The sequence below is a fragment of the Acanthaster planci genome, linkage group LG08 (assembly GCF_054643075.1).
Source record: "Acanthaster planci isolate LZ-2023a linkage group LG08, COTS_SCS, whole genome shotgun sequence".
NCBI lineage: Eukaryota > Metazoa > Echinodermata > Asteroidea > Valvatida > Acanthasteridae > Acanthaster > Acanthaster planci.
Genome location: NC_141784.1, coordinates 15,494,362 through 15,521,770, shown reverse-complemented (window position 1 = coordinate 15,521,770; position 27,409 = coordinate 15,494,362). Strand labels below are relative to the sequence as shown.

At 43.1% G+C, this 27,409-nt stretch overlaps 1 protein-coding gene across 9 annotated transcripts in view; it reads left to right on the top strand.

The window, feature by feature from the left end:
• Nucleotides 1–27,409, top strand: part of LOC110980156 (MYCBP-associated protein-like) — a 287,473-nt gene that overhangs the window by 167,370 nt on the left and 92,694 nt on the right. For 8 of the 9 annotated variants that reach the window (XM_087139862.1, XM_087139860.1, XM_087139861.1 and 5 more), the window contains 2 exons: nucleotides 3,765–3,911; nucleotides 20,876–20,989. In XM_087139862.1, the coding sequence (XP_086995988.1) occupies nucleotides 3,765–3,911; nucleotides 20,876–20,989 (261 nt within the window). The remainder of the gene's footprint in view (nucleotides 1–3,764; nucleotides 3,912–20,875; nucleotides 20,990–27,409) is intronic. The other variant, XM_087139865.1, reaches the window with a different exon arrangement.

Here is a 27,409-nt window from a genome sequence, read left to right as displayed (position 1 = left end):
CGGGGAAGTGTTGGCCAACAAAGCGGGATTTGGTGAATAGTGGAGTATCGTGCTGAGGGCGGTACTCGGGCAAGGGCTCGTCGAACAGCAGCTCACGGACAAGACCCAAGCGGTAGTCGAGGAAGGAGAGGCGGTGACCAACGGCCAGGTACACGGCGTAGGTGTTCACCAGCGTCAAGTCGAGCAGGTAGAAGAAGAGCTTCTTGTACCACTTGAGGGACTTACGAGTTGCTCGATGATTTGCCGCTAGTTGGTCGCTCTTGTCAACGCCCCCCATCAGGGCGTTGTACTCGATGACACAGGTCGGTTTCTGCTTTTCCTGCCCTGTCCTGTCTTGCTTGCCGGTGCCACGGATGTCTGCCGTATGCATGGTGGAGAGCATACGGATGTTGCGCTTGTCTCGCCACACCATGGCCAGGAGAGAACCGCTGACACCCAGGTCGGCCGACCGGTACGCTGTTTTGCCCCGCTTCAGCTTGACCAACTGCAGGTCTTTCGGCATCCCTTTTCTGTTCCCCATGACTGTGCCGACGATGTTGAACTTCTGGTTGTGAAGTCGTCGAAACAAATCGGGACTGCTGAAGGCCCGGTCGAGGGCAAGGTTGTAGCCCTTACCACTTAGGTCGTTCACCAGGTCCATCACCACTTGTGTAGTTGCTGGGAGGTCTCCTTTACTTTGGCCAGTGTAGATTTTGAAGTTGTAGCAGTACCCGGCGGCACTCCCGGTGCTCTGGCACAACTTGTACATCTTGATGCCGAAGCGGGCCCTCTTTCTGGGGTTGTAGGTAGCGAAGCGGAGACGCCCGTAAAACTTCAGCAGGGAGTCGTCGATGGAAATGTCCCATTGAGGAACGTAGACAGTGGCAAACTTCTGAGCAAGATGGTCGACGACTGGGCGCACTTTGAAGAGGCGGTCGGTGCAGTCATCTGGCATGGCGGTGTTATCGTTGAAGTGCAGGGACTGCAGGATGGCAAGGAAGCGATCTCGGGGCATGACGGACGGGAATAGGCTCATCGTCAGTAGTGGGTCAGTGGACCAGAAGCTATGAAGGGTGGGGTGCTTTGCAATGCCTGTCATTATGCAAAGGCCCAGAAAGGCCTTCAGTTCTCTAGTGTTCAGATCAGTCCATGATCGCATGTGCGCCGATGTCGTAGCGGGCCTCTGCACGGCATACCGGTTGCTCTCTTGCACTATCTTGTTGTAGAGAACGTCGTCAAAAAACAGTTCAAAGGCTTCACTGCAGGTCAAGCTGCGATGCAGGTGGGGATCGACGGCACCACCATTACCGGTGAAGCCGTACTTCAGCAGTGTACTGTCTTCATCTGTCCACCGGAACGGTGCCGCACTGCTGCTGGTCGACGCGCTTGGCATATACCGCCAAGGGTACATCACTGTCAATTTCTGTACTTGACTGTACTTGAGCAGGTGACGGCGGTGATGAAAAAGACAAAGAAACTTCGTCTGAACTCAGATAAAACTCGCTTTCGCTGGAAGAACTGGACTCTCCGGATATAACTTCAGCCATGTTGTCTGTACTCTAAATAACATGATACCCAATATGAACGCACGTGAACACTGCACGGCATTTTTATTCTCAAGCAGCGAGGGCCGTGCCCTGTCAGTCAACGTGGCAAGGGCCAGCAGCGCCCGGGCCGGGTCATTCATGGGGCTCAGGTGCATAATGAGCCCACACAGCCCGCGCTTTGTCTTCGGTGCAGTGCAGCGATAATCCCCTGCGAGCGCCCGGCAGCGCGAACAAATGCGCTCTGCAAAACAATACACGGATTACCTCCGCTAATTGCAGTGCTCTGCGCTGAAAGAATACAGGGATTGATTGGCAGGGCCCAGCAGCTCTCAGGAGCTCGTACTTTTATTCAAGGCTTTGATAAGTTCGGCTATAAAATAAGTTTGGTCACCCCGGCTATAAAAGAAGTTCAGTCACCCCGGCTATAAAAAAAGTCACAATTCACCGGCCAATGATGGCCTAAACTTTTTAACTGACAGCCCTAAACTTTTTAAGAAACGCCCAGCAACTTTTTTTTTTATAGTAAAGTTCCGATTTCGGAGTCCCCGGCCCCAAATATAAGGCCTATGGCTCCGTTACCGGAGCCCCCGGCATGAAGTGGTTAAGGGGATTCCTATTACTGACATTTCTAAAGCGTCATGCTGGAAATCCCTATCAACATTCACCTCTTGTTATCTCAGTGATGTGTTGTAGGGGGACCATTCTCATGGACTGGCTGTCCTTGGGACTGCATTGCAGTGACTCTGATGCAGACCATCCCATACCCCTACAAGCGACTATCATCATGCTCAAGCAACCTCCTTTGGTGAATCAAGGGTTTATTCCCTTTTGATTGCACCTTACACTCACAATATCTTTTGATGATCTCGTTCTACGTACCTGTGGTAGTGCGACCTCACCTACCCACCTCCTCAGGTGTGGCATTACAATGCAAATGTATTACTAATATGGGTAGATTGAAGGCAGTAGACTCTTCCCCACCTAGAGTGGGCTGAATCTACCAGAGAATACCGACATGTACCTTTTTTTTTTTTTTTTTTCCTTAAAAACACAAAAAACAAAACAAAAAAAACCAAAAAAACAAAAATAGTTCGCGGCACCCGCTGCTTCATTTGACTCGGACCGGCCAGCCGACCCCGGCAAGCTCAGTGGTCGAGTGGTTAAGACATCTGCACTAGTAAGCAGGAGGTCGTGGGTTCGAGTCCCACCCGAGTAAGCTTGTGAGGTTTTTTTCGCAAGCTCTCGGACAAGCACTGAGCATACAGTGCTTATTAATATACGTTGGGTAAGGGCAAAACCTGTTATATAAAAAAGACATGTACCTAGATTACCACTCTCCCACCCTTCCCTCCTCACTCGGCCACGGTGCTCTTGCGCTTTGAAAAAGAGGAAGAATATGGCGGCCGCTCCTCTAGGTATTTTGGAAGATGAGGGTCCACTACTGGTTGATCGCGAATTTAATGAATGGCGTAATGGGCTATGGAAATACGCAAATGTATAGGTCATCCCAGTAGGTATTCTTTAGTAGACTCGGCCCGCTGAAGGTGAAGGGAGATTACAACCACCAAATTATTAAAGTTGGGACTGGTATTTGAATAGCCATGCATAGGTTAACATCATCTCATAAGAGACTACCCTGTGTTTGCACACTAAAGAAATTTTATTTAAAAAATTTGAAACTCATTTATTATACTTGGTCTAAGGTAGAATACAGACTCTCAGTGGACAACAAATAGTAATTTGGGGGTTTCTTATTGATGACATGAATAAATCTGAAGCCAGGGAGATTTGGAAATGATTAGTTTTCTACTTATATTGTCTCTATCATTCAGTACTCGTCAGAGATCATAGGTCTTCACTTCTGTTTAAAAACTGCAAATCTTCCAGTACACTCAGTATTGGGAATTTAGAGATCTTGCTTTGTCAATCTGCTCTCCATTTCCTTCTCTAACCTATAATGTATCATCTGTAAGGTGATAAATTCATGCACTGGAACACATTTGCATGTATATGTATATGAAATACGAATCCAGCTAATGAGCTGTTTTTTTCATATTGAGTCAGGTGTTGTAACCCTTTGTTATTGCTGTGTTTGCTCAGGCACTTGTTCATTCATGTGTTTGTTCTTTGATTCTGAAAAGATAGAATTCTTTGAGATTCTGTTGTGAGTACTAGAGGAGGAATGTGAAATAATCTCACGAAAAATATTAACACATGCTATCATATATTGACTTCCAGCAAAATCTGTTTACGAAGCAAGCAGTGATGACTGCACGCCGCATCCTAGAAGACTTAATTGATGGGATACGTACACCTGAAAGACCATGCTCCCCTGTGGATGCTTACATCACTCAAGAGGAGTTATTCCAGCAACATAACAAAGGAGTAAGCCCTTTACTTAATGGTAGAAGTAGCATATACATATTCTTGCTAACAAAAACTGTCTTGGCAAGCCTCGCACTTAATTTTTTTTTAACTAGCCCACCGGGCCCGCAATGAGTTTTACTAGCCCTATATAACCTTAAAAATATTGAGTTTTAACACAAGATTAATCAAACACTGACTCATTAAGAGATCATCAATGAATTTTTTGCAACTTCTTACTCATACAAGTTCAAGATCTACTCTTTGCTTGGGGTGGAACCTGTATAGTCATCTGTGATTGTGTAATGAGAGAAATTAATTTAAACACCACTATTTTATTTCACCATTAACCCAAGTTACACGGACAGTATTCTGAAACTTTCAGAAAGTGAAAGGATTGTGAATGAATTCAATGCAAACGTGTGCCTCGCTAGTCTTGTCTACATACACAATCCATGCTGCAACCAATATCCAACCAATCACAGCGCTACATTCATATATACTTTCCTTCGGAATCTAGCAGTATGAGTCTTGTTCCATAATGCAAACATTTGCTAGCATTGGGTCAGCATTGGCTTGTGATGTACAAACATACAGAAGCACAAGCATGGCGGGTATCGGCAGTACAGATGACTTACTTACATGTACGTTCGTGTACTGTGCGCTGCAAGCACAGTGTACAGTCAGCTCAATGGTGCATCTACTTTTTACTAGTCCAACAGGCTAGCTAAGTGGTGCATTTTACTAGCCCGCAGCTGTTTTTACTAGACAATGACTGTTGGGCTAATGCTAAGGTTGAGCCCTGCTTGGTAAGCGCTGTAGCAGGAGTCACAAAAATTGGCTTTACTTTCTACCAGCGATTTCTTAGATTCAACTTGCACCACCTAAAGTGGTTCATTGTTACAGTTACATCAAATTTGTTGTATGACTGAAGTGTAACAGTTTGTGAAAGTGCAGTGATGCTATTCATTAGATTTTATAAAATCTTCTGGAGGTCTTCTTCTTGAGTCACTACACAAGTCCTGTCCTGTGCTGGATGCAGGATCTGGCTTTGGCATTGAAAACCTCCAGATCACTGACAGTGCACGGTTCTGGCAGAAGGGGGCAGACCAAAAAGTGTTGCATCATCTGATCCTCCCCACAGTCGCAAGCAGGCCTCGATGTTAACAGTTGTCCGATTTCCCTGGACAAGTAATTTCTCTTTTTGGGCAAGTAAAAATTTGGGACAAATTGCCCAAAGGACAGGTAGTTTTTCTTGAAATAAAAGTGTCCATTTTTCGTAGCCAAGAATAGTAGTCAGCAAATTTATCTTTGATTTGTTTTTCTTCTTCACAAAAGCTTATAAAAAGTGGTAAATAGCTGGTGGTGTACAATGATTTTGGCGAGCTGCGAAGAAAGTAGGAGCTTATGTAATACTGATTTGGGCCATCTGTCCCTCGGGGCGTCCATCCGTCCGCCCTCAAATGCTAAAGTTTTTCTTTGCAGGTCCATAGGTGTTAAAATGTGCCATTGAGTGCTTTGTTTGCTTCTTGGAATTCCATCAGTATTTAAATAGTCTCATATGGCATGAATGCTTAGAAACTTATGAATTTGATGAAAAAAATTATTAATTTTGAATGTTAAAGTTTTGAGTTATGTTGTGTACTTGCCCTGTAGTACATTGTACATACGTACTGAGCACTCTTGTAATGGACACGTACATGTATGTATGTATGTATGTATAGACAGTGTTCAGACACATACAAATGTACATGTGCAGTATGTGGGAAAAATGTAAGGGATGGGGGGGGGACTCCAAGTGACAGATTAGTATGTTTGTTGGGGGGAGGGGTATCTGTAGGAGGAGGATCATGGGGACAAAGTACAGGTATGTAGAAAGTGGATGAAATGCTGGATAAGGTTGGTGTAATGGTTGGGCTGGATTAGTGGGATGATGGGACAGCCAGAATAAGAAGTGAAGGGAATGATGGGAAGGGGCGGAGTAAGAGATGGATAGGATGATGGGGAGAGGTGGAGTAGAAAATGAACTGGATGATGGGGGAGGAGTGGAGCAGAAGATGGATAGGATGATGGGGAAGGGGCCAAAGTAAGAGATGGATAGGATGATGGGGAAGGGGCCAAAGTAAGAGATGGATAGGATGATGGGGAAGGGGCCAAAGTAAGAGATGGATAGGATGATGGGGAGGGGGAAGAGTAGGAGATGGATTGGATGATGGGGAGGCGCCGGTAGGAGATGGATAGGATGATAGGGAGGGGGCGGAGTAGGAAATGGATGGGATGATGGGGAGGGGGAAAGTAGGAAATGGATAGGATGATCTGGAGGGGGTGGATTAGAAAATGGATAGGATGATGGGGTGGGATACAAAGTGCAGAACTGTACATTTACCCGTTAATTAAGAGGAATTTTAATTATGCACCATCCGTCAAACTCAAAATGCACTGCTTATATAATCATCCATGTCTAGTCTGACTGTACTAGCTGGACCCACTTTCTATAGGCATTCCTCTCTCTTGTAAAGAACTGTGAAGCCTTGTGCCTGTATCTCCCTTGGTGGTGGTCTTTGTTGATTTACTTTTAAATGACACGTGCCTTTCAACACACAGTCTTCTTACAGCACTGACTGGGTTTTTTTCTCCTAGAGTACAATGAATTGTATTCAGTGATGAAACTTACCCGGATTTATCCAGAAATCCAGATATCGGCACGGCAGTAATATGTTTCCCGGATTTTCATTGATTTTCCGTCCCTGGTGAAAATACACATTCTAGCTAGTTCTGTTTTGAGCCGCGTGTTATGTCAAGCTGTCAAGCGAAATAATCAGCTTTTCATCCAACAATCGGCAACATGTACAGAGTGGTAGATCAGTCACACAATATGAAGGACGTCAAAAAAAATATCAGAAATGTCTTTAGCTGGAAATGGTTGGAGGAGGAGGATTGCAACGGAGATTTTTTGTTGGATTATGTCCAGAAAATAGACCACAGAGATGCCACGTTTCCGATTTTCATCGGAAATTTGACTTTTTGGTATTTTTTCCCTAAATCTGATTTTCCCCTTCAATGTTGTCAACATTGACAAAATTAAATAAAGAAGAAAAGACTGGAAGCAGATCTATGATGCGCACATATCCTGCGCTGCGCCACTGGCTATTTAATTTGATCTTGTGCACACTCATCAGTAGAGTGCTTACGTTAGTCATATTGTGGTGCAAAATATGAAGGACAGTGTTGAGTGGTGTCGTCAGTGCCTAGAAATACGTTTAAATATTGACCTTTAACGCATGTACGGTAAATTGCTTGTCATGGACAGCTCGATGCATGCACATGCAACATGTGTGATGCATGAATGTACACAGCAAACGTACATTGTACATTGGATGATCAACACGTGGATTGACTTTATGTTTGAGGGCCGACAAAATGCAGCATCTAATTGTCAACAGAAATGAGGATCTTCATGATATTGAAAAAGATGTCAAGGACAGATTTCAGTGGATATGGCTCGAAGAAAAGGATAACAGTGGTGATTTCTTTTCTACTTATGTTAGAAAGCTTTATGTGCTAAGTAAGCCTACCAACTGCCGTCATGACTATAACACTGCATACAGTACTTCCGATCGGGCGGAAAGCTTTCGTATCTTTTTGAGTAAAAACAGCAGGCTGGCCTACATGTAGGCTGCAACTCATTTCTGTGACCGACCAGCGATGATCAAGAAAGAACTTTTTTGTTTTATAGCCGACTACATGAAGAAGATGCACGTTGTGTACATGCACCCAGACCCATGCATTAATACGTATAAAACTGACACCGTGCGATTACCAGATTTTTTTGGCATAGGCTAGTGGCATAGGCTAGTGGCATCCCTGAGACCAGCAGGGATTTGCAAGTTGTTTGTGGTGCAATGACAGACTCAAGTACAGCTCTTCCGGTGAGGACTTGAAAAACCACGCCAAGTCAAAGAAACATAGCAAAATACGCGAGGTAATGAACAATACACCTACCATTCCAGCCGTTTTTGCAGCCAGCCGGGCCATGGTTGACTGTGTAGATGACCCACCAGTAGGTCTAATGACAGGCCCTTGCCGTATGGTGCACCTTCGAATGTTGCTGATCCTGTAGATATGCAAGCTGCAAACAGATCCATGCCAACACCCAGTGTGAGTGTCATTGATCGAAAAGCACATAGGGATGCTCTGCTAACATCTTTCATGGTAGAAAACAACACACAGTAAACTCTGACTAAGTCGACATCGCGTAAACGGTCATATCATCCAAGTCGGCCGTTTCACAAAAGTCCTGATCGTCTATAATGCATTTCCATTCAAAATTTCATTTCTAAGTCGGCATTTATACGTCGTCATTTTGTATGTCTTGGCATGTTTTTCTCGGTCGCTTTTCCACAAAACCACAAAAATTCCTTTGTGTAAGTCGTCATTAAAAAAAAATGTGCTTCGGCATCAGTTTCCTTCGCCACGGTTGCCAAGAAGTGTCAAGTGACAAGTCCCGTGCGCACGCGGCCAGCACGAGTACATCAATACCAGTAACCCCTCTAGTGCTACATGCATGCGCCCTGTCCATTTTGGGGGTCGTCTTATTGAACATAGTCTGGTTCCCTGCCCAAAGATTCCCAGACGACCCTTGATAATGATTTGTCAGGTAGTCAGAATCATCGGGTCTGGTATCCAGACTATATGGAACGAACTTAACCAATGCGCGTGTGTGGACGAGTGTATGTTTTCTGTACCGTAACTGTATCACGTACATACGTCATACTGCATACCCTTCATACTGCACTATCGAGTTGCAATGTGCAACTTAGCAAGTGGCTTGCCGTCCTTGCTTCGTCCTTAGGGGCACATGATCAATTATTGAATTTGCAGGATCATAATAGAGAACACATTTGCTGGGATCAACCATGGAGGTAGAAATAAACCAGGGTAAATCAAAACCACTGAATTAGTGCAAGGAATCATAATGTACATTGGCAATACATGTGTATGTGTACATGTACATGTAAATGGGCAAAATGACAACATACGACACAAGTCGGCATTCGCGTAAGTCGTCACAATTTCTTGAGTCCCGAGAGTGCCAACTTAGCCGGAGTTTACTCTACCATTTTCGTTGGCCCCTGCTCTGGTTGATCTGTGTAAGGAAATGTCACGTGACCCAAAGGCCCTTGATATGCTGAGCATGTCCCGCATAACTGCCTCCTACAAGGTGAGGCAAGGCCATGGTGTTGTGAACTACAAACGACTTGTGAAAGATCGAAAGGAGTCCAAGTTTCCTGTCAATGTAGATGAGTGTTTTTCCAACAACAATAAGAAGGTGTTTACCCCTTGACGACGGGAATTTCTTCCCAAAAGTCGACTCCAAGAATTCCAGCCTTGCGTGGCCACGAAGGCCATCTGCCAAACCGCAAATTCTCGGTTTGTGGCCCTGCATGCTCTGCACATTTTGAATTACACAGTGAAAAGGCTGATCGTTTGGTGGCATGCGGCTCAACTTACCCTTCCACATTCCCGTTGCCTCTTTTCAAAGTGGGGACTTTTGTGAAGCTGGTGATTATGATACAGATTCGGTCTTTTCATTTCTGGGCTACACACAAAGGCCAATTACCATTTATACAAGAGCCAGGGTCTGGCTTCTTTCACCGTGTTCATTCGAGTGTGGGCCAAGAATAATAGCTGAAAAGCGGGCTGAGGATCTCAATTTTTACGGCAGCTATAGCCGCTTGCCGGTGCGAGGGGGTTAAGTCTTCTGGTGAGTTATTTTTCAGAGGAGTTGCAACAATCAGTTGTGAAACACTGGGCAAGTTGGTCTCTCAAGAAAGAAATTCAAATTCATGACAAGCTGCAAGCCATGGCGGCTTTGCCATTCCAGTTTGCTTCAAGACGTACATGTGCGTGTACAAACTTACGTGTATAAAGCATGCTGTATATTTAGCAGGGCACCTTTCCACACATGGGGAAATGCGTACACAAATAAACTGTAAAATACCCGTATGTCTGGGTACCAAACCGCATTGGTTATTGCACATGCGGGGCAGTGGAGCTTTGAAGGCTAGAAGCTTCAAGACTTGTTTACATGTGGCTGTGACTTCAACATTAAGGAATTTTGCTTGGTACTTCTGTATGCACTTTTTGCATATATGACACCAGGCAAAATTGTCAAGCTGTTAAGTAATAGCCATTGCCTGAACTTGTATGTATCAGAGTCCCTGTGGGGGTGATGTACATGTGTATATTCGTGTCGTGTGGTTGGCGTAGCAATTTCATCAATGGTGATTGGTTGAAGGAAGGAACTGTCCCAGGAACGGATGAATAACTAAACCAGGGTTTGGGCAAATGAAATCTTACCTTGGGCAAGTAAATTTTCAGTGCTACTTGCCTGATGGACAATGTCAGGATTGTCCCAGACGCGAAATACACATTTTGTATTTTATTGTATACAGCGAAACACCCCTGACAACATAAATGGTTTCATTCTTGCTGTGACTTAGCTAACCAATGACTTTCTTTCCAATTTTGCATGTTCAACACTTTTCTGGTTCGTAAAATTTAAGTTGGTGAGAGATGAGTGTGATGCAGTACAATTTGGATCACCGGATGAAAAACATTTTGAGTGTGTGATCTGAGTGAGCGTGTATGGTTGACTGGGACCAACTAACCATCTTGATGCCCCTGATGCAGCAGGTGGAGATTGGCCGGTAGTTATCAGTTCCGGTTAGATCAGGATGAAATTGGCCAAATCAGAGCCAATTGATCCTAACTATACTGGCCCTGATTTTCTTGCAATGCTCACCCTGGAAACCGTCCTAAGAGCGATCTCAATGGGATAACCATGGCCGTACCCCTTGGGTTTGAAGTTTCCCTCTCTCGACAATAGCCAGGGGCTTTGTGAGCTCATTCATATGGGAACAAATCTTCCTCCGAACAAGGTTACCAAGGACCTATTTGTCAAGACGTTGTCCACTGAAGGCCAACCTTGATGTAGGTCCTTCACACGCGAGGGAGTAACCTGCTTTTATTCAATAGAATTATCAATCTTTTCAAATAGAGACTGCCATACCGGAATTCAAAACCAAACACTCAATCATTAAGCAGCTAAGAGTAAAGCCCAATACACAGTCACCCTGTAAAAAGACAGTAGTATGGTATACATTAATCGTTTTTTCTGTTGTTATTGGTCTACAGGGTGACAGTTGCACCCCCGATTCTTTTTTTCCCCATCGTCTGCTGCATCAGAGCTCCTCGATAAGTTGGTACCGTTGTGTGAAACGGATGGTAGTGAAATAAAACAGTTAAAGGCCCTTGGTAAAAGCTGTGGCCTTGAAGGTAAACAATTACTATAATTCATGTGCGCGTATTAGAGATAAACTTAGCAAGGAGAGCGATCAGATAGCACATGATGAACACGCATATCAGTTAGAACTGTGGAGGCATGAACGCGAAAAGGCAGAGCTTCAAGTTAAGATCGAAATCGCTGAACATGGGAGTGTGAGTAGTGAAACGGACCGAAATTCCTCCTCTCCCCTAAACTCCCCAAAGTTGATGAAGCATGTGATGACTTAGACGTGTACTTGCAAAAATACGAACACTATGCCATATCTCAAGAATGGGATAAGGATGAATGGGCAATTAACCTCAACACATTACTCCATGGTAAGGCTTTAGAGGTCTTCTCCAGATTGTCAAAAAGCAATGTCTCCAATTATGATGTTTTGAAAGACTTCCTGTTTCCATCTCACTGAGCATGGATTCTGGGTCAATTTTATGATCGCGAAACCCAACATTGGAGAGGCTTAGGTGTGAGATCAAAATACAGACAGCTTAGAAACAGTTCAACGGTTGGTGTTAATTCCCATTCATTCCGTTCGTCTTTTGGTGTTGGACAGTTCAACAGTTTGAAAAGAACCGTCTGCCCTGGACTGTCTAGCTTCACGAGCAGTCCTGACAACAATGGAATTTGTGGCTTACACAGCCATAGTTGTGAACAATAGATCCTATCCCGGTCAGCCTTCCTGGGCTGGCCATAAGGATTAGTGGTTAACACCCTGTGATAGACGCAAAATGAAACTGCATTCTAGGCTACAGAAATTTCTCTAGCTTCAGAAACGTTTTGAATGGGTACTTCATGACAAAAAGACATAGCCACAAGATCATTGTTTGTCTTTAAGTATTTTTTGGACTGGAAAATAAATACCTATATACGGGAGTGACAGGAAATGCCAAACACGGTTGCCTCATTTACCGCCTGATCTGTCGTCTCTGAAAGGAAATATCCACAGAGACACAATATGAATTTAGTTTGAACTTCAGTCACGTGTACCATATTCTTTGAAGGTAATAAAAAAGTCCAAACTCCGCATCAAATAGTGCTGCAAGTATGTGTCAAGGTTTCGGTTCGGTTCAGACACAGCTCAGAATTTTTTTGCGGCACTTCGGATGGGTTGGGGTTTGGACATGTACACACGTGTGCATGTAAAATGCACACTGAGACATCGAAAGGCTCTCTGCGAACGTGTCGCATAGGCCAATATAGAGTTGCTATTGACATAGTAGGCCCAATTCATCGGAAATCACTTTATTTTTACTCTCGTAGATTATGCAACAAGGTACCCAGAAACGATGACTTTACTCACCACTGACACTCCCAGAATAGCAAGAGCTATGGTCAATGTTTTCTCTAGAGTGGGGAGTCCCTAATGAGATACTCACAGATCAAGTTCATGTCAGAACTAATGGAGGAGATAAGTAGGCTCTTATCAATACAGCGATTAACCACGACTCTGCACCACCCTAGTTGTAACGGACTCATAGAACGATTTAACAGCACTCTCAAATGCGTGCTGAAATGTTTATGCACTGACCATCCTTGTGATTGGGATAGGTACCCTCAAACCACTTTTGTTTGCACACTGAGAAACCCCACAGGACAGCCTAGGATTTTCGCCATTCGAATGGCTGTACGGAAGGTCAGTTCGCAGACCTACGGTATAAGGAACTTTGCACTAGCAAGGTAAAAAAACTCAAATATAAAAACTACCTATCATTATGTTCTTGAACTACGCAAATGCTTTGAGAGTACGAGTGCAAGTTAACTCACCAAGAACTGACTAAAGCCACAGAAAATGCCAAGCGCTACTGCAATCACAAAGCACATTCTAGAACATTCAAGGGAGGTGATTACGTACTAGTCTTATTGCCCACTGATAATAATAAACTCTTAGTGCAGTGGAAAGGACCACTCCGCATACTAGAGAGGTTTGGTAGTGTAGATTTTAGGATTGACTGTAATGGCGAGCCCAAGATTTTCCAAGCGAACTTGCTCAAGCAGTCCATCGTTAGACCCGAGATTAAAATTGATCAAAACCTTGTCGAACAGAAGCCAGTCAGCAGCATACTTGAATGTGCAATTGTATCATTGATTGAATGCCAAGACGTGTTGCCCTATTAAAGTAGAACGTGACACTGACTATCCGACTAATAATGAGGATGTCCTCACCTTTCCAGTATTAAAACCCAAAGAAACTATTGTTGATGGTAGAATTGGTACAAATGTAGACACCGAGCAAATAACACAAGTGAAACTCATTTTAGGTAATCACTGTGACGTTATGACAGATTTACCCAGCAGAAGTAATCTTTTTGAACACAACATTGAACTCAGTGCACAAGATCCGATCCGTAGTAAACCCTACCCATTACCCTTCGCACTTAGGGAAACTATAAATACCAAAGTCGAAGAAATGTTGAAAATGGGTATTATTGAACCATTGAACTCTGCATACGCGTCACCCATTGTGCTGGTAAAGAAAAAGGACAGCATGAATCGGTTCTGTATTGATTTCAGGAAAATAAATAAAGTGACCATCATCGACGCATAGTCCTTAATAAAAGGCTACTGGCAAATACCTCCTTCTGAAATGGACCGCAACAAAACTGTAGTTCTCACACCCAAGGGTCTGTATCACTTCAAGTTCATGCCATTCAGACTCATTAATGCACGGGCAACGTTCATGCAACTTACGCAAATACTACTTCACAGAATGAAAGATGTAGATAATGTCATAGATGATGTCTTTTTTATACACAAACTTGGGAAAACCATGTACAGCTACTTAAAGAATTACTTCTCTGACTACGTAAAGCGCACTTAACTGCGAAACCCAGCAAATGCATCAGTGGCATGGAAAAAGCCGAATTCCAAGGTTATGTAGTTGGGCAAGGCCAACTTACGCTGCAGAAAGAGAAGGTAGATAAAATTCATTCAGCTGTCCTACCTGAAACCAAGCGCTTTTCTTGGCCTAAGTGGATATTACAGACGTTTTATCCCAAATAATGCTGCAATTGCCGTCCTGCTTACCGATAAGATGATAAACAGAGAACCGAGCCGCATAAGATGGACACCTAGTGCAATACAGGCATTTAACACACTGAAATGTCTTCTATCCACCTATTCTGAATTTACCAGATTGTGCCAAACCATTTGTGCTTAGGACCGATGCATTGGAGGTTGGTATTAATGTAAGAAGATGACAGCTATACATTCCCAGTTGCTTATGCCAGTCAAAAACTCCTCACTCAAGAACATGCGTACTCGATTATGGAGGAGTAATCTTCTTTTTATGCAGTTCAAAATTAGTTTAGGAATGTACAGGCGAAGTTTGATTTGAGGGGAGATCTGACTCTGAACATAATAGATTGCTAAATGACTCGAAATATCTGGTGTGGTTTTTTTTTCTCTTGTAAATTGTGTAAATACTATTAGTGTAAATATAAGTGTAACCGAGTGGTAGAAGGACTCAGTTAAACCTAAGTAAATAAATAAATAAAGACAGGGAATTCTACATTCAGTATTTTATGTACAATTTGTACAACGCCTCACAGTGTAACAGAATTTATATTTATACAAATAAAAAAACCGACAGTCAATGATATCAACCTGTAATAGATACCAAAAAGAAAATTAATTATTAAACACACAATTTACTTTCACATTTTGATTTATTAATTTGAGTTCATTTTACAAGCGAGTTCACAGTTTAGAATATCTTCCAAGATACAAAATTGTTTGTTTCATGCATCAAATATGTTCATCATAGGATGTGACACTGTAACATATCTTGTTAAATATGTGTACTTTATTAAGTTAATCCACAAGATACGCTTATTTTCCAATACAGTCCAACATATAAAGAAAGCGCTGTTAATACAAGGTCATATTTACAACATGAACAATTTTAGGTCCCAATTCTTCCTATTTCTTGCTTTCCATTACTGGTAATAAAAAGTAACTATTATAGCAAGGTACCGTACATGCGTATTTTATAAAATCCTAGAAACCGTGTTATGACAGTTCCCTTTATGATTCTCATGGCTTATAAAAAATAATAGACAGTGTACGAGTATATCAGACCTACCAACAGCGTATAGCTGGCAGTATGTAGAGAACTGCTACCCTTTAGGTGTGAGGAACCCAAAGAATTGCTGTAAAAATACAAAAAATATTTATGAAAATATGCGTAGATTCATGTAAGTAGAGGGCATTTTGAACAACCTGTTACAAAATTTATAATCACAAATTCGCTCAATCGGAAGCCTCCACTTCCCATGGATTCAAGTTCTCTTAATTTAATCTTATGGTTCTTTGTATTATCTCTTATGAACAGTAATAAGTTGCAAAGACCTTAATATCTTTCCCAAAAATACATGCACATTTACAGAACAAAATTTCCCCCAAAACAGACGTTAATGTCTTCCTCAAGGAACATTTATATCTGTAGAACAAAAACAGACAATATTGGAAACACCAATACTAAGTCATCTGCCATTTAAGAACGTGTAAACGGACTTACCATGCAGCATCCCCTGACCCGTGCCAATCACTAATGCTGTATGCACCAAGGCAAATAGATGTAGCTACATATATGTTTCATCCGATGTAACAATATGTACCGTAGCAGTAAGTAGCAGTACAGTAGCGGTACAGTAGCAGAAAGTGATGTTAAGGCGATGAGGCTCTGAAGCAGAGTGATCTTGTATTGAGTAGTGCATTTGCGATGTTTCTGCCCACTCTACAGGGTGGGGTGAATCACAAAAGCTTTTCATACTAGTGAAAAAATGCAGGGCAAAAACAATACACTGTTCAGATCACTATTGCCAGATGCTGGCATACACATGTATGGCTCGGTAGATATATGCAAATGCGCTACTCAATACAAGAAAGTCACAGAGTGCACTACACAGTATTGTTGCCAGCTATTTTTATCAAGTGTGTAAAATGAAGGTTTAAGAGAGAGGGCACTCCACAACACAAGGCTGCATCTTTTTATGTTAACTAGTGCAAATCTGTTCTTGAGGTACCGGGCACATGTATAGAAAGAAGAATTCTGTTGTCTGAAAGTGAATAAGGAATGTTGAAGAAGTGGAGGGGACCAGGTGACAAGAATAGTCTACTGGTCACACTTGTACGTGTGGCAGAGCAGGAAGATAGGTCTGTAACTCTTTGGGCTGGCTAGGTCTTTGCCTGGTTTGAGTAAAGCGACTACTCTGGACTTCCTCCACAACTTTGGGATGGTATTGTCAAATACACATTTGTTCAGCATGTCGAGCAGCCACTGGAGTACAACTGGCCCAAGATGTTTGATCTGCTCACAGATTTGCTCATCAATTCCAGCTGCCTTGTTACGCGTTATTGCTTTGATAGTACCACATAGATCATTCATGCTGAAAGGTCTTGTAAAGTCAGATAACCCTTGTGAAGCTGTCCCAGCATTAATGGAGAGCTTGGCTGTTCTTGTTTTCCAGATTTTCCTGATGTTGTGGGTCATATCAGTTGATTGAATGAATTCTTGCCACTTTCTTCGTCTGCTTTCCATAATGGCAGTGGTCAAGTTTTCCCCACATCCAAGTGTCGGCACTGAAATGGTCAGTCTGAAAGCGCCTTTGGATATTTTTCCTGGATGACTGCCTGATCAACTCTACAAAGGTGTCATAATGAGTAGGAAGGGCAGGAAGGTCCTGAAGATATGAATCCAGGTCTACGGCAAACTGTTCCCAGTTTTTTCCTCAGGTTGAAACATTGGCGAAAGGGAACTTTAAGAGGTATGAGGGCTGCATTCACCTTGAGCCCAATTAGTCGAAGCACAACCTTCTCACATTGATGAGCAATGCTGTTTGATACAAACACCTGCTCAGGGTTATAACCACGTCTCCATCTACAGCTGCTGAAGGAGAAGGGAAGTTTAGCATCATGGATGAGTGACATCTGGTTTGCATCTGACCAGTTCTCCACAAGTTCGCCGTCTTCGTTGGTTTGTCCATATCCCTAGATAATATTATGGCTGTTGAAATCACCAATAGCTACATTAACTCGGCCATCAGTGACTTCTCAATGTAGGCAGAATGTCTGAGTTGGAGGTTTATAGATGGAGCTTACAGAAACCCCCATAAGCTTGATGGTCAGGACTTCAATGTTGTTCCTGTCTGATATAGAAGACTCATCCACAAGCAGACCTTTACGTGCAAAAATTGCACTGCCCTACTGGTCATGTGGTATTTCAGCTGCAAGGGTCATACCAGGGATGCATGGATGAATACGTGAAGGCCCACAACGTGTCTCCTGTAGACAGAGTATGTCACAATTTTTTTTTTTTTTTTATACACAGCTCAGCCAGGAGATATTGCTTGGCGCTTGCAACACCTTCAGTGTTGGATGAGAAGATACACAGGGCCGGCCCTGATAAGGACCCATGTTGATGACACTGAGGTGCATCAACATCAAGGGTTGTTGGTAACCATGAGGACTTTGCAGAATCAAAATTACATGTATACAGTAAAATCTCAATAACTCATAGTCAGTTAACTCAAAACTCCACTCAACTCTAAGAATAACTAATTCCCACCGAAAGAATAGGCTTTTATGTACAAAAATATATCTGTAACTCGAATTGCTCGCGTTGTGGGATTCGTTTACCTTGAAGATATTATGTAGCAGATCCAAAAGAAACCGCTGCCAAAAAACTTCCAGAAAGTGTAAACAGAACGCGTGTCTAGTTATTTATCATTTCTGACATGCACACTTCGTCTCTTCACACCGGAACTCTTGCAAGCGCTACAATGATGATCAATCTAGACACGTAACCACACCGTTACCACAAAATCCGACTTGCAGGAATTGGCCCAATTGTTACCATGGGCCCATTGTAGCCAGTACGTCAGCAGGCCAACTGATGGCTCTGTGCAGTGGCTGCAGCAGTGCATTGGAGATCTTTGTGTAAGCCACACGCGCCGCACGTACGGAAGTTAAGTCTGGCCCAATGGTCTGGCCCAACTGCTTGCACTCGCCTGTGCGATGGCTGCCCAATTAGAGCCACAAACCACAGCATGCTCATGCGCAGTGGACCAACCACGTGACTGCAATGCAGAGCTTTTGCATAGCCAAATCTCACTCCCAAGAAATAAACAAAAGTTTGAAAAAAAAGAATGAAGAACAAAAAATAAAAACAGACACCAATAGCATTTTTGTTTTTACGAAATTTTATTGAAGCACAAAAAGGTGCACCCTCATGTGATGAAAAAAGTCGTCTGACTCATCGGTAAACCCTGCCCGAGTACGCATGTGCAAGGCGCTGCGTTGCGGTGCAGTTTCAGAAATGGGACCACCACTATGCATCACACATGCACAACGCATAAGAAAGATTTGCCATACAAAGGTACACAGTTTAAATGATCTACAGTACTTGTAATGTGTTATTTGTTAGCCTATTGACAACAAAAATCCTCCGCAAAAATGTCTTTCTATGAACACAAAATTGTGACACCAAAGTATAAAATAACCACAATGTCATTTCAAAAGTCATCAGAGGGAGATTTACGGTAACTGTGCGTCAGTGTGTAGGCATATGTTATGATACACATCGTAATAATGACTTAACTTCAAAAGAAATCGGGACCTTCTTTTAACTCGAATTTCGGATTACTCGAATTTTTTGTCCATTCCCCAGAGATTTGAGGTATCGAGATTTTACTGTACCAGTAAAAAGGGTTGTGTAGTGTGGTAGAAAGATTAGCAGGAGTGAGTTCCTGACAGGGACCGTGGCATGAACTCTCCTACTGTCCCCTCTACTTGAGGTACAAATGTTACATAAAAAATCACTAATTATAAGGATGAACAAAGAAATTGACTGGAGCAAGATTTGAACCTGTGACCTTTGGAATACCGTACCAGTGCTCTACCAACTGAGATACCCAGCCTTATGTCGGTGGCTTTTCCCATTTGTCAATATCTCTAAAAAAATCACTACTTAGAGGTGTGATTAACAGTGTGCTACATGTATGGAATAAAGGAGAGGTAACTTGCTACAGTGCATTAAGGGATGAAGTTTCCTAACTTGACTTAAATGCACCTGTTAAGAACACAAAAATTTGGGAGTTTTTGTCACATGCAATTTAGCATCAGAATTCACATGTGTAGGGGAATGTATTTGTAGAGGGCTCTCTGTGAGGAGAGGAAAGGGAAAACATGTATACGAGTATATGTAGACACATTCCGAAATTTGTATCCTTGTGGAGATATGGCTTTGTTCTTCAGTACCTGTTTCGAAATCTGGTGCCTTGTGGAGACCAGGAGAATGGGTTGAATAGGTCTCCACAGGGAATTTCTAAAGGTGTCTAGTTATCCACAAAGATTTCACAAAACTGATATTTGGAAATTGCTCAAAAAGGAGACATTTTAATGTGTAAGAATCTGTTGCAAAATGAAGTGTTTCATATAAGGCACATTCGGTTGAAATTTCAGTCCAGGAGAGTGATTTATGTTGAAATGGGAGCATTTTGAAACTCTGTTTCACACGCGACCGTATTAGTTAGGCCGTGTGGATGTGCTTGTGTGTGGGTGAGTTTGTTTCTGCATTCAATTGGGGACCCTGAACAATAGAGGACAATAAGGTCCCCGATTGACAGAAGGTCCCAGTTTGACAACCGTGTATAAAACATATGGGGGGGTCTTCTAAAAAAGTTAGAGTACAAACAAAAGAGGAACAATAGGGGGTCTCCAGTTGCAGGCAAATACTCACATGTGTGGGTGGGCTTGTATGGCTTTACAACAGATTACATTATACTGAGTCTTGCAGTGGGAACAAAGGGTTTTTCTGTTGACAATGAAGAACAGGTGATAAACTGTAGTTGAAAAGTGGCTACAATGTGCTGAGAGAAGGTTTGCGAGTACACCATGTGATATCATTGTGGGGACAGTTTCTTGTTCAAGAGATATGTGGCTTATACAACTTAAATGAGAACCCAGAAATGTTTGGGGTCACTATGATACTTATCTCTTCTACTGGATCCTAGATTTGAATGCAGTTTCCTTAGAAATGTCAATATATTCTCCAACACAAGTGTCTGAAATTGGCTTCCAAATTTCAAAAGCTTGTGAAATGAGAACAGAGAATGGTTATCAAGTTGCATTGCCTGATGACCGCAAAAAAGTGAAAATAAAGAAAAAAAATGAACACCATTTTTATTATAGTCTGTCATAAATTTTCTTTCTTCTTCCTGTACGCAACCTATATTTCACCTACATGTATAATAAATTCATCACAGAAAGAAAGTATCCAATTTTTTTGTGGGACCCTGCATTTACATGTAAGTCACAGAATCCAACAGAAAATAAACAACTGGGATTGAACTGGGATCTATGTCCTTTCGTATTCAGATGACCACTGCTTTATTTTATCAATATTGGTTCAGTCCAACTTTTGGAGGGATTCTAAAAATTTCATGGGACCCATGAAAAAGAGGATACCGTCTTATATGAAGTGTTTACTTATTTTGCTCGCATTGTAGTGATTCTGTGCAAGACATAATCCCTGAAATCATTATGGCACAGCTTGCAGGATGCACAGAGTAAAAGTATTACATGTACATAACTGCATAAATTCTACACACATCATATTTCTCAAATAATCTGTTTGTTGTAGGTGTACTATTCAAATGAGATAGTCAGTCAGTTGAATCACTTGCACTCTGAGCAGTTTGATGAGGATGCTAGACCCAGTCATTCATGGGATCTCTCCATTAAGACTTTGAGAAAGGTAGGTATCCTGATTTAGAAATTTTTTTTACTAGAATTCACTGCAGCATTAACCACTTCCTGCCAGGGATTCTGGTACTGGACACGTATGCTTTATATGTGTGGCTGGGGTCTCTGAAATGGGACAAAGGGAACTGGGCCTTATAAAAGACCGTACTCAGAACAAAAGACCAGGCTGCTGGGCATTATCGACATTTTTTCACTCTCTATAGTGGAGATAATCCAGCCTTGTTTTGAAACAGTATTCCATGGTTTTTGGCATTTAGAGCAAGCAGATTACCACTGGGGACAAAAGCGCTCCACTACCACAGCGATGAGCCACACAGCACTGCTGCATGCAGCGCACTGTGCCGTGTTCGTGAACAAAAGAAAGTTGTACAACACCGCACAATCTGGGTTCTTTTTACTAGCTGCAGGCCTGGCTGAAATACTCTGGCGTCAATAGATTTTGTCTTTCAGGCTAGAGTGGCCACCAGGCAGTCCTTCGTGTGGGTGTAAGTGTCCAGTAAATGATGAATTTTTAAAGAATTTTGAAAACAGAAAAAAATGATAATTATCCTGCCCCAACATCATCAACATTGATAACTGCCACCGGTGCGAAGTGGTTAATACCTGTTACAGTACATCACCACTCTAACGAAAACAACAGGGTCCATGCAAAATGTTCAGTCTACGGTGCTCTACCTACCCAAACACTCACTACATATTCAAATTTCCCATGCGCCTATTATTCATTCGCTGAAAAGATTTAATCACCCATGGTGCAACCTGATCTCCCATAGTGCTGTAACGTAACGGATGTGTCTTTCCAGGCATCTTCAATTTATCAAGCTTCCGTTTTCGCTACATGGTTCTGTGTCGATTTGATCACCTTTCCTTCCTTTGTAAATAAATTATAACCTGGATTTTATCCATTTATTGGTAAGAGTGTTCTTTTTGTGTATATATTTGTTTTCTGTCTTCAGTTTTCTTCTGCAGGTGTTTGCCGTCGGTACTATGAGGTTTGTTTTAGCTACACTGTATCTACCCTACCAATGAATTGTAGGCCTTAGCCTGTTGAATGCAGGGTGTCGCTCTCAGAATCTGTCATACTCCCCTGTCTTCTCCGGCTACCAGGACGAAGAAAAGGCCTTGCCGTTGTCCGGGGGTTCCAGCCAGGATCTGGCTATGCCCCTGGTCCGTTCGGCCTCACGGAGCTGATGGGGAAGCTCCGTGGTTGGCTGAGGAAAACCCAAGCGGGGACACCCCGAGAATCTGGCAGGGACCCTGTCTCCTTGGTCAATTGCTGGCATGGCACGTCTCCAGAGCCCGTCCGACCATCATCGTGGTGTATTCCACTCTTTTTGCCCGACATGGCCCAGAGGAATCCACGCAGCATTCCGGCCGGCATTCCCCGGTGACTCTAAAGAGTACCACCCACCATTTGACATCGGCCTAGAACACCACTCCCATACTCCCTCTTGCCCAGATACCAAAGTCACCAGACTGGGCTCCCTGCAAGTGTTGGGGCCCTCCCTGCATAGTGTGCCGTCGAGCCATGACACCCTGGTACCCACTAATCCCTCTTCGGGTCCCCCAGAGCTTACCAGGTTTTTACACCGCCGGGGCTCAACCCACCTTAGCCCATCCACAGCTTACAGCTTTCAACTGGGCATCACTGGGTCATGGACCTCTTTTCTCCTGGTCCCTCTGCCTGGAATTCTGAAGTTCCCGCTGACCTTGACTGGGAACACTCCCCGGGCATCTGCCTCCCAGTCTGCCACCTCCGTCGCTGGGCCGCCCGCCACTGGGGCTCTAAGGCACCACGGCTCGAGCTTTTAATTGGCATCACCAGGTCATTGGACCTCATTTCTCCTGGTCCCTCTGACCAGAATTCTGCACTTCCCATTGACCTCGACCGGGAACATGCCCGGGCGGTCCACCTCTCGCGGCCCTGTCTGCCACTTCCACTGCTGGGCAGCCTGCCACCCAGGCTTCAAGCCACTGCAGCCCATCTGTGACTTGGGCTTTCAACTGGATATCATCAGGCCTCTTTTCTACTGGTCCCTCTGCCCAGAATTCTGCAGTTCCCGTTGACCTTGACCGGGAATGCACCCTAGGCCTTTCGCCTCCCGCAACTCCGTCTGCTACCTCTGCCGTCGGGTCGCCCCCACTGTAAAAGGCAAGCACAACTGCTCTTCATCGAATTCCTCGACAACCACGAACAAACCTCTGCGGCTTGAATGTCAGCCTTCCAGTCCATTAATGAAGTTCTGACCTTCATCAATCGCCGCATTGGTGTTAGACCACCATCAGCCTCCACCACCCTGGACCCATTTTTAGCGCACCAGGCCCTTCCACCCTCTCCCGCTGCGAGCCATGGTTACATCGGGCAGGGTTCCACACCGGAATCGCACCAGCCAGGCATACTTCTGCTGGAGAAGGCCACTCCCCATGGGACTGGGCATGGCTCGGAACCAGGCACTGCCCTGGCCGCGACCGGGCAACCAGCATTGTCTTCCAAGAAGAACGAAGTTGATTCCATCTGCGCCCTCACTCTGCTATCTTCAATTGTCATCAAAGTTACACCAAGAAAAGACCTCAAGGGAAAGTTGATATCAAAAAAATTACGTCATGATGACATCATGAAGTGATTTATTATTAAATTTTAATTATTTAAATACTATGTTAATGCTGTAAAATCCATATAAAATCAACCGTGGCCTCCCGCAAAATTCTGTTTGCATCAAGTGGCAGAGTATAATTTGGTCTCCAATTCATCTCATATTGGTCAAATCACATGACCCTTCTTTCCGGTCAAAACCAGAAGTGGGCTTATTGTTTAAAAGTGGTAATAGGTATTAAGTTTTTTTCAACAGTGTTAGTCTGTTGGTGTTAGTGCTTGATTGAAACCTTGCTTATACCTTGTGTCATGAAGCAATTCTGAGTAAGGAACCACAAGTATGTAGGGGAAGGTCGTGGTCAATTAAGGAGGAAACTGGGCTCATGAGAAGGTCATAAAAATGAAATCTAAGGGACTGGAAGTGGTCGGGGCTGACCACACTATATCCTGGACTGACCTTACTAACCTTCTGGAAGTGCACATATATTTTCTTAGAAATTAGATGGGAATAAGATGGGTTATAAAGAGGAGGAGAGAGAGGGGAAGAGGGTCTTCAAGATTTTGACTTGCTATGTATCACATCTGCTAGCACTACTGTAGAAATAAATAAGTATACATGTAGATTAGCAGCAGTGCGTGATCGTGTGAGTTTGTCAGAAGTACAATGGTTTCGTTGTATAGAAGATGAAACTACATTACACCTTGGAAAGGAAGTGCTTTAGGCAAATATTGAGCTCATTTAATGATGACGTCATCCAGCAATAAGTGAGCAATAAGAGCCACCGTAAAAATTGAGATCCTCAGCCCGCTTTTTAGCTATTATTCTTGGCCCACACTCGAGCAAACACGGTGAAAGAAGGCAGACCCTGGCTCTTGTATATGGTCATTGGCCTTTGTGTGTAGCCCAGAAATGAAAAGACCAAATTTACATCATAATCACCAGCTTCACAATAGTCCCCACTTTGAAAAGCGTCAACGGGAATGTGGAAGCCTGAGTAGAGCCGCATGCCACCAGACAAAGAGCTTTTTCACTCTGTAATTCAAAGCATGCAGAGCACGCAGGGCCACAAACCAAGAATTTGCGGTTTGACAGGTGGCCTTCATGGCCAAGCGAGGTTGGAATTCTTGGAGTCGGCTTTCGGAAAAAATTCCTGTCGTCAAGGGGTTAAGGCTCTATATCTCCCAAGGTACATGTCTGATCGTGTTCAAATCTTGCAAATATCTTGACAAGGGAGTACTTTAAAGGTATATTGGCTTCATGTGATGATATCCCCATCAGGAGACAAGTCACTTGATATTAAAGGTGCACTGTTTAAAGCCCTATACCTCCTTCAGTACATATCTCATTGATTTCAAACGTTGCAGATAACAAGGAAAGGAAGTGTTGTAGATGAAAATGTACCTGATGTAATGGTGAAGTCATCAGATGAGGAGTAAATTACATTTTATTTAAAGTGCATTATTTCCTGAAGTGCATGTCTGATTGGGTTGAAACCTTGCACCCAAATGGTCATGATGACAGATTTACACCATCAGGTTTGTGCAGTAGATTGGTTGTTCAACTTAAGAAAGGGATGCAAAAAAGCTTTCTGTTCTGTTGGCAAACAGACAGATGACCTCTCATTTTCGTCATGTTTTATCAAATGTAACTCTCATATCAAATGACGATTGACTAAAGTGGCTCTCCAGCAAGGTGCATGTTTGTGGTCTTACTGTCTTGGTAAAAAATTATTTTTAGTCCAATTTCCATTTTTTCCTCAGACACTCAAAACAAAACAACAATAACACAACAACAACAAACACTAAACAAAACAAATAACAATTTTGGTACTGTTGTGCCCTTTGGATATTTTTCTCTTCTGTAGAAGTCATGGCCCCAAGAAATATCAGGCGACTCTAACTTGCTGTTTTTATTTAGTAATGTACACGTTTGCTATTGACAGTACCGTATATACTTAGGGACGGCAACCATTTAGACCCGGTTTGAAAAGGGCCCCCCCGGTAGCCCACCCGGTATAATGCCTGCCTGGTATTCATGCTGCTCCAGGCCGGTATCATGCCTGTCTGCACATTGGCATTTCAAAGTCCCTGATGAAAGGCTTCCCCCACCATGCTTCCACAGATGAATAGGGGTCTAAGCGAATTAGTGTAAACATTGTATAGAGCCGAAGGATTAAAAACCACAAGCAGGTTCCTTCTGGGATAGATTACATGTACCAGTACCTGCAAACAATAGACCCCAGGATGGAGAAGTTCGAGATCAACAACCAGTCCAGCACCCCAGGCTGGTAGCAAGGCCGGTATGAAAGGGTTTTTTTGCAACAGGGCGAGCTTACCGGGGGGCCCTTTTCAAATCGGGTCTAAATGGTCGCCGTCCCTTATCAGTGTACCTGCTGCTTGCACAGCCTCCTTAACTATGTAGCCACCTCGTGCCCTTAAATTGACAAGGTTTTTTTATTTATTATTTATTTATCCTGGGGAAACCTCTCAGTGAAACACTGATTTCCAGAGGTGCCCAGCAATTACAATAAAATCAGTCAAATCCATCAAATATGATAAAATACTAAAAATCCAAAATTCAACTGAACTAACTTAAAAACCAAAAATTAAAATCCATGAACCAGCCATGCACACATATTTAAAGCTAAACAGTAACTAATAATTAAAACACCAACACCAAATAACGAAACTCACAAACAGGTAGGAATTAAAACAACAATGATCTGTACGTGTGTTTAAAACTTGACAGTGTTGCGGGTAGTGGGCTCTTAAGAGCAGTGGGCAAGGCGTTGAAAGCATAAACTCCACGAACAATGAATCTGCGTTTACCCGAGTTCGATTTACTGAATGGAATGACTAAGGAACCATGAGAACCTGACCGAGTATTATAATGATGCGAATCAGTGGTATAAATGAAGCAGTTGCACAGTTGCGGTGGTAATTGCATAATTAGACTTTTATAAACCAATATATTTAAATGGAAAGTACGCCTAAAGTACGTCCAAAGTATCCCACTCTAATGTCGATAGAACAAGCTCTGTAGGGGTTCTCCGTGGAAGACCGAGGATGAGTCGGCCAGCACTATTCTGAATTTTACGGAGCCTGTTGAGTGCTAGTTTTGAGGAATTTCCCCAGACAGCATCACAGTAATCAAAGTGTGGCAGGATCAATGTTTTATACAACAGGCCTAAAGTATGGTGTGGGAGAACACATTTGAGCCTCCGGAGAACACCTACGCGTTTATTGGCTTTTTTAACAAGTGCATCGGTATGATGACTCCAAGTCAAAGATGGGTCCAGCAATACACCTAGATACTTAAATTGACTAACATTGTCAATAGGAGTGTTGCCGATCTGAACATGTAAATTATTCGCCCCTCGGCCTAGTTTAGCTTGAGTACCAAACAGCATACTTTTCGTTTTGTTAGCATTCAAGGTAAGGACATTCATTTGCAACCATTTAGAGATTTCTGCCATATCCCTGTTTAAAACTCTATTTATGCCATCTACAGATTTATCACGAGTGAAAATTGCGGTGTCGTCAGCATATAAAAATATTATAGTATCCCGAGAAACAACACCAGTTATATCATTGATATACAGAGTGAAAAGAAGTGGACCTAGTGTAGACCCCTGAGGCACTCCAAAATGAACTCCAGCAGGAGTTGAATACTTGTCACCGATTTTAGTAACTTGCTGCCGTCCCTGGATTTAAACCAGTCAAGTTCAAGGCCACGCACTCCAATATCATAAAGTTTGTCAATAAGACAACCGTGGTGAACAGTATCGAAAGCCTTCTTTAAGTCCAGAAATACTGCTC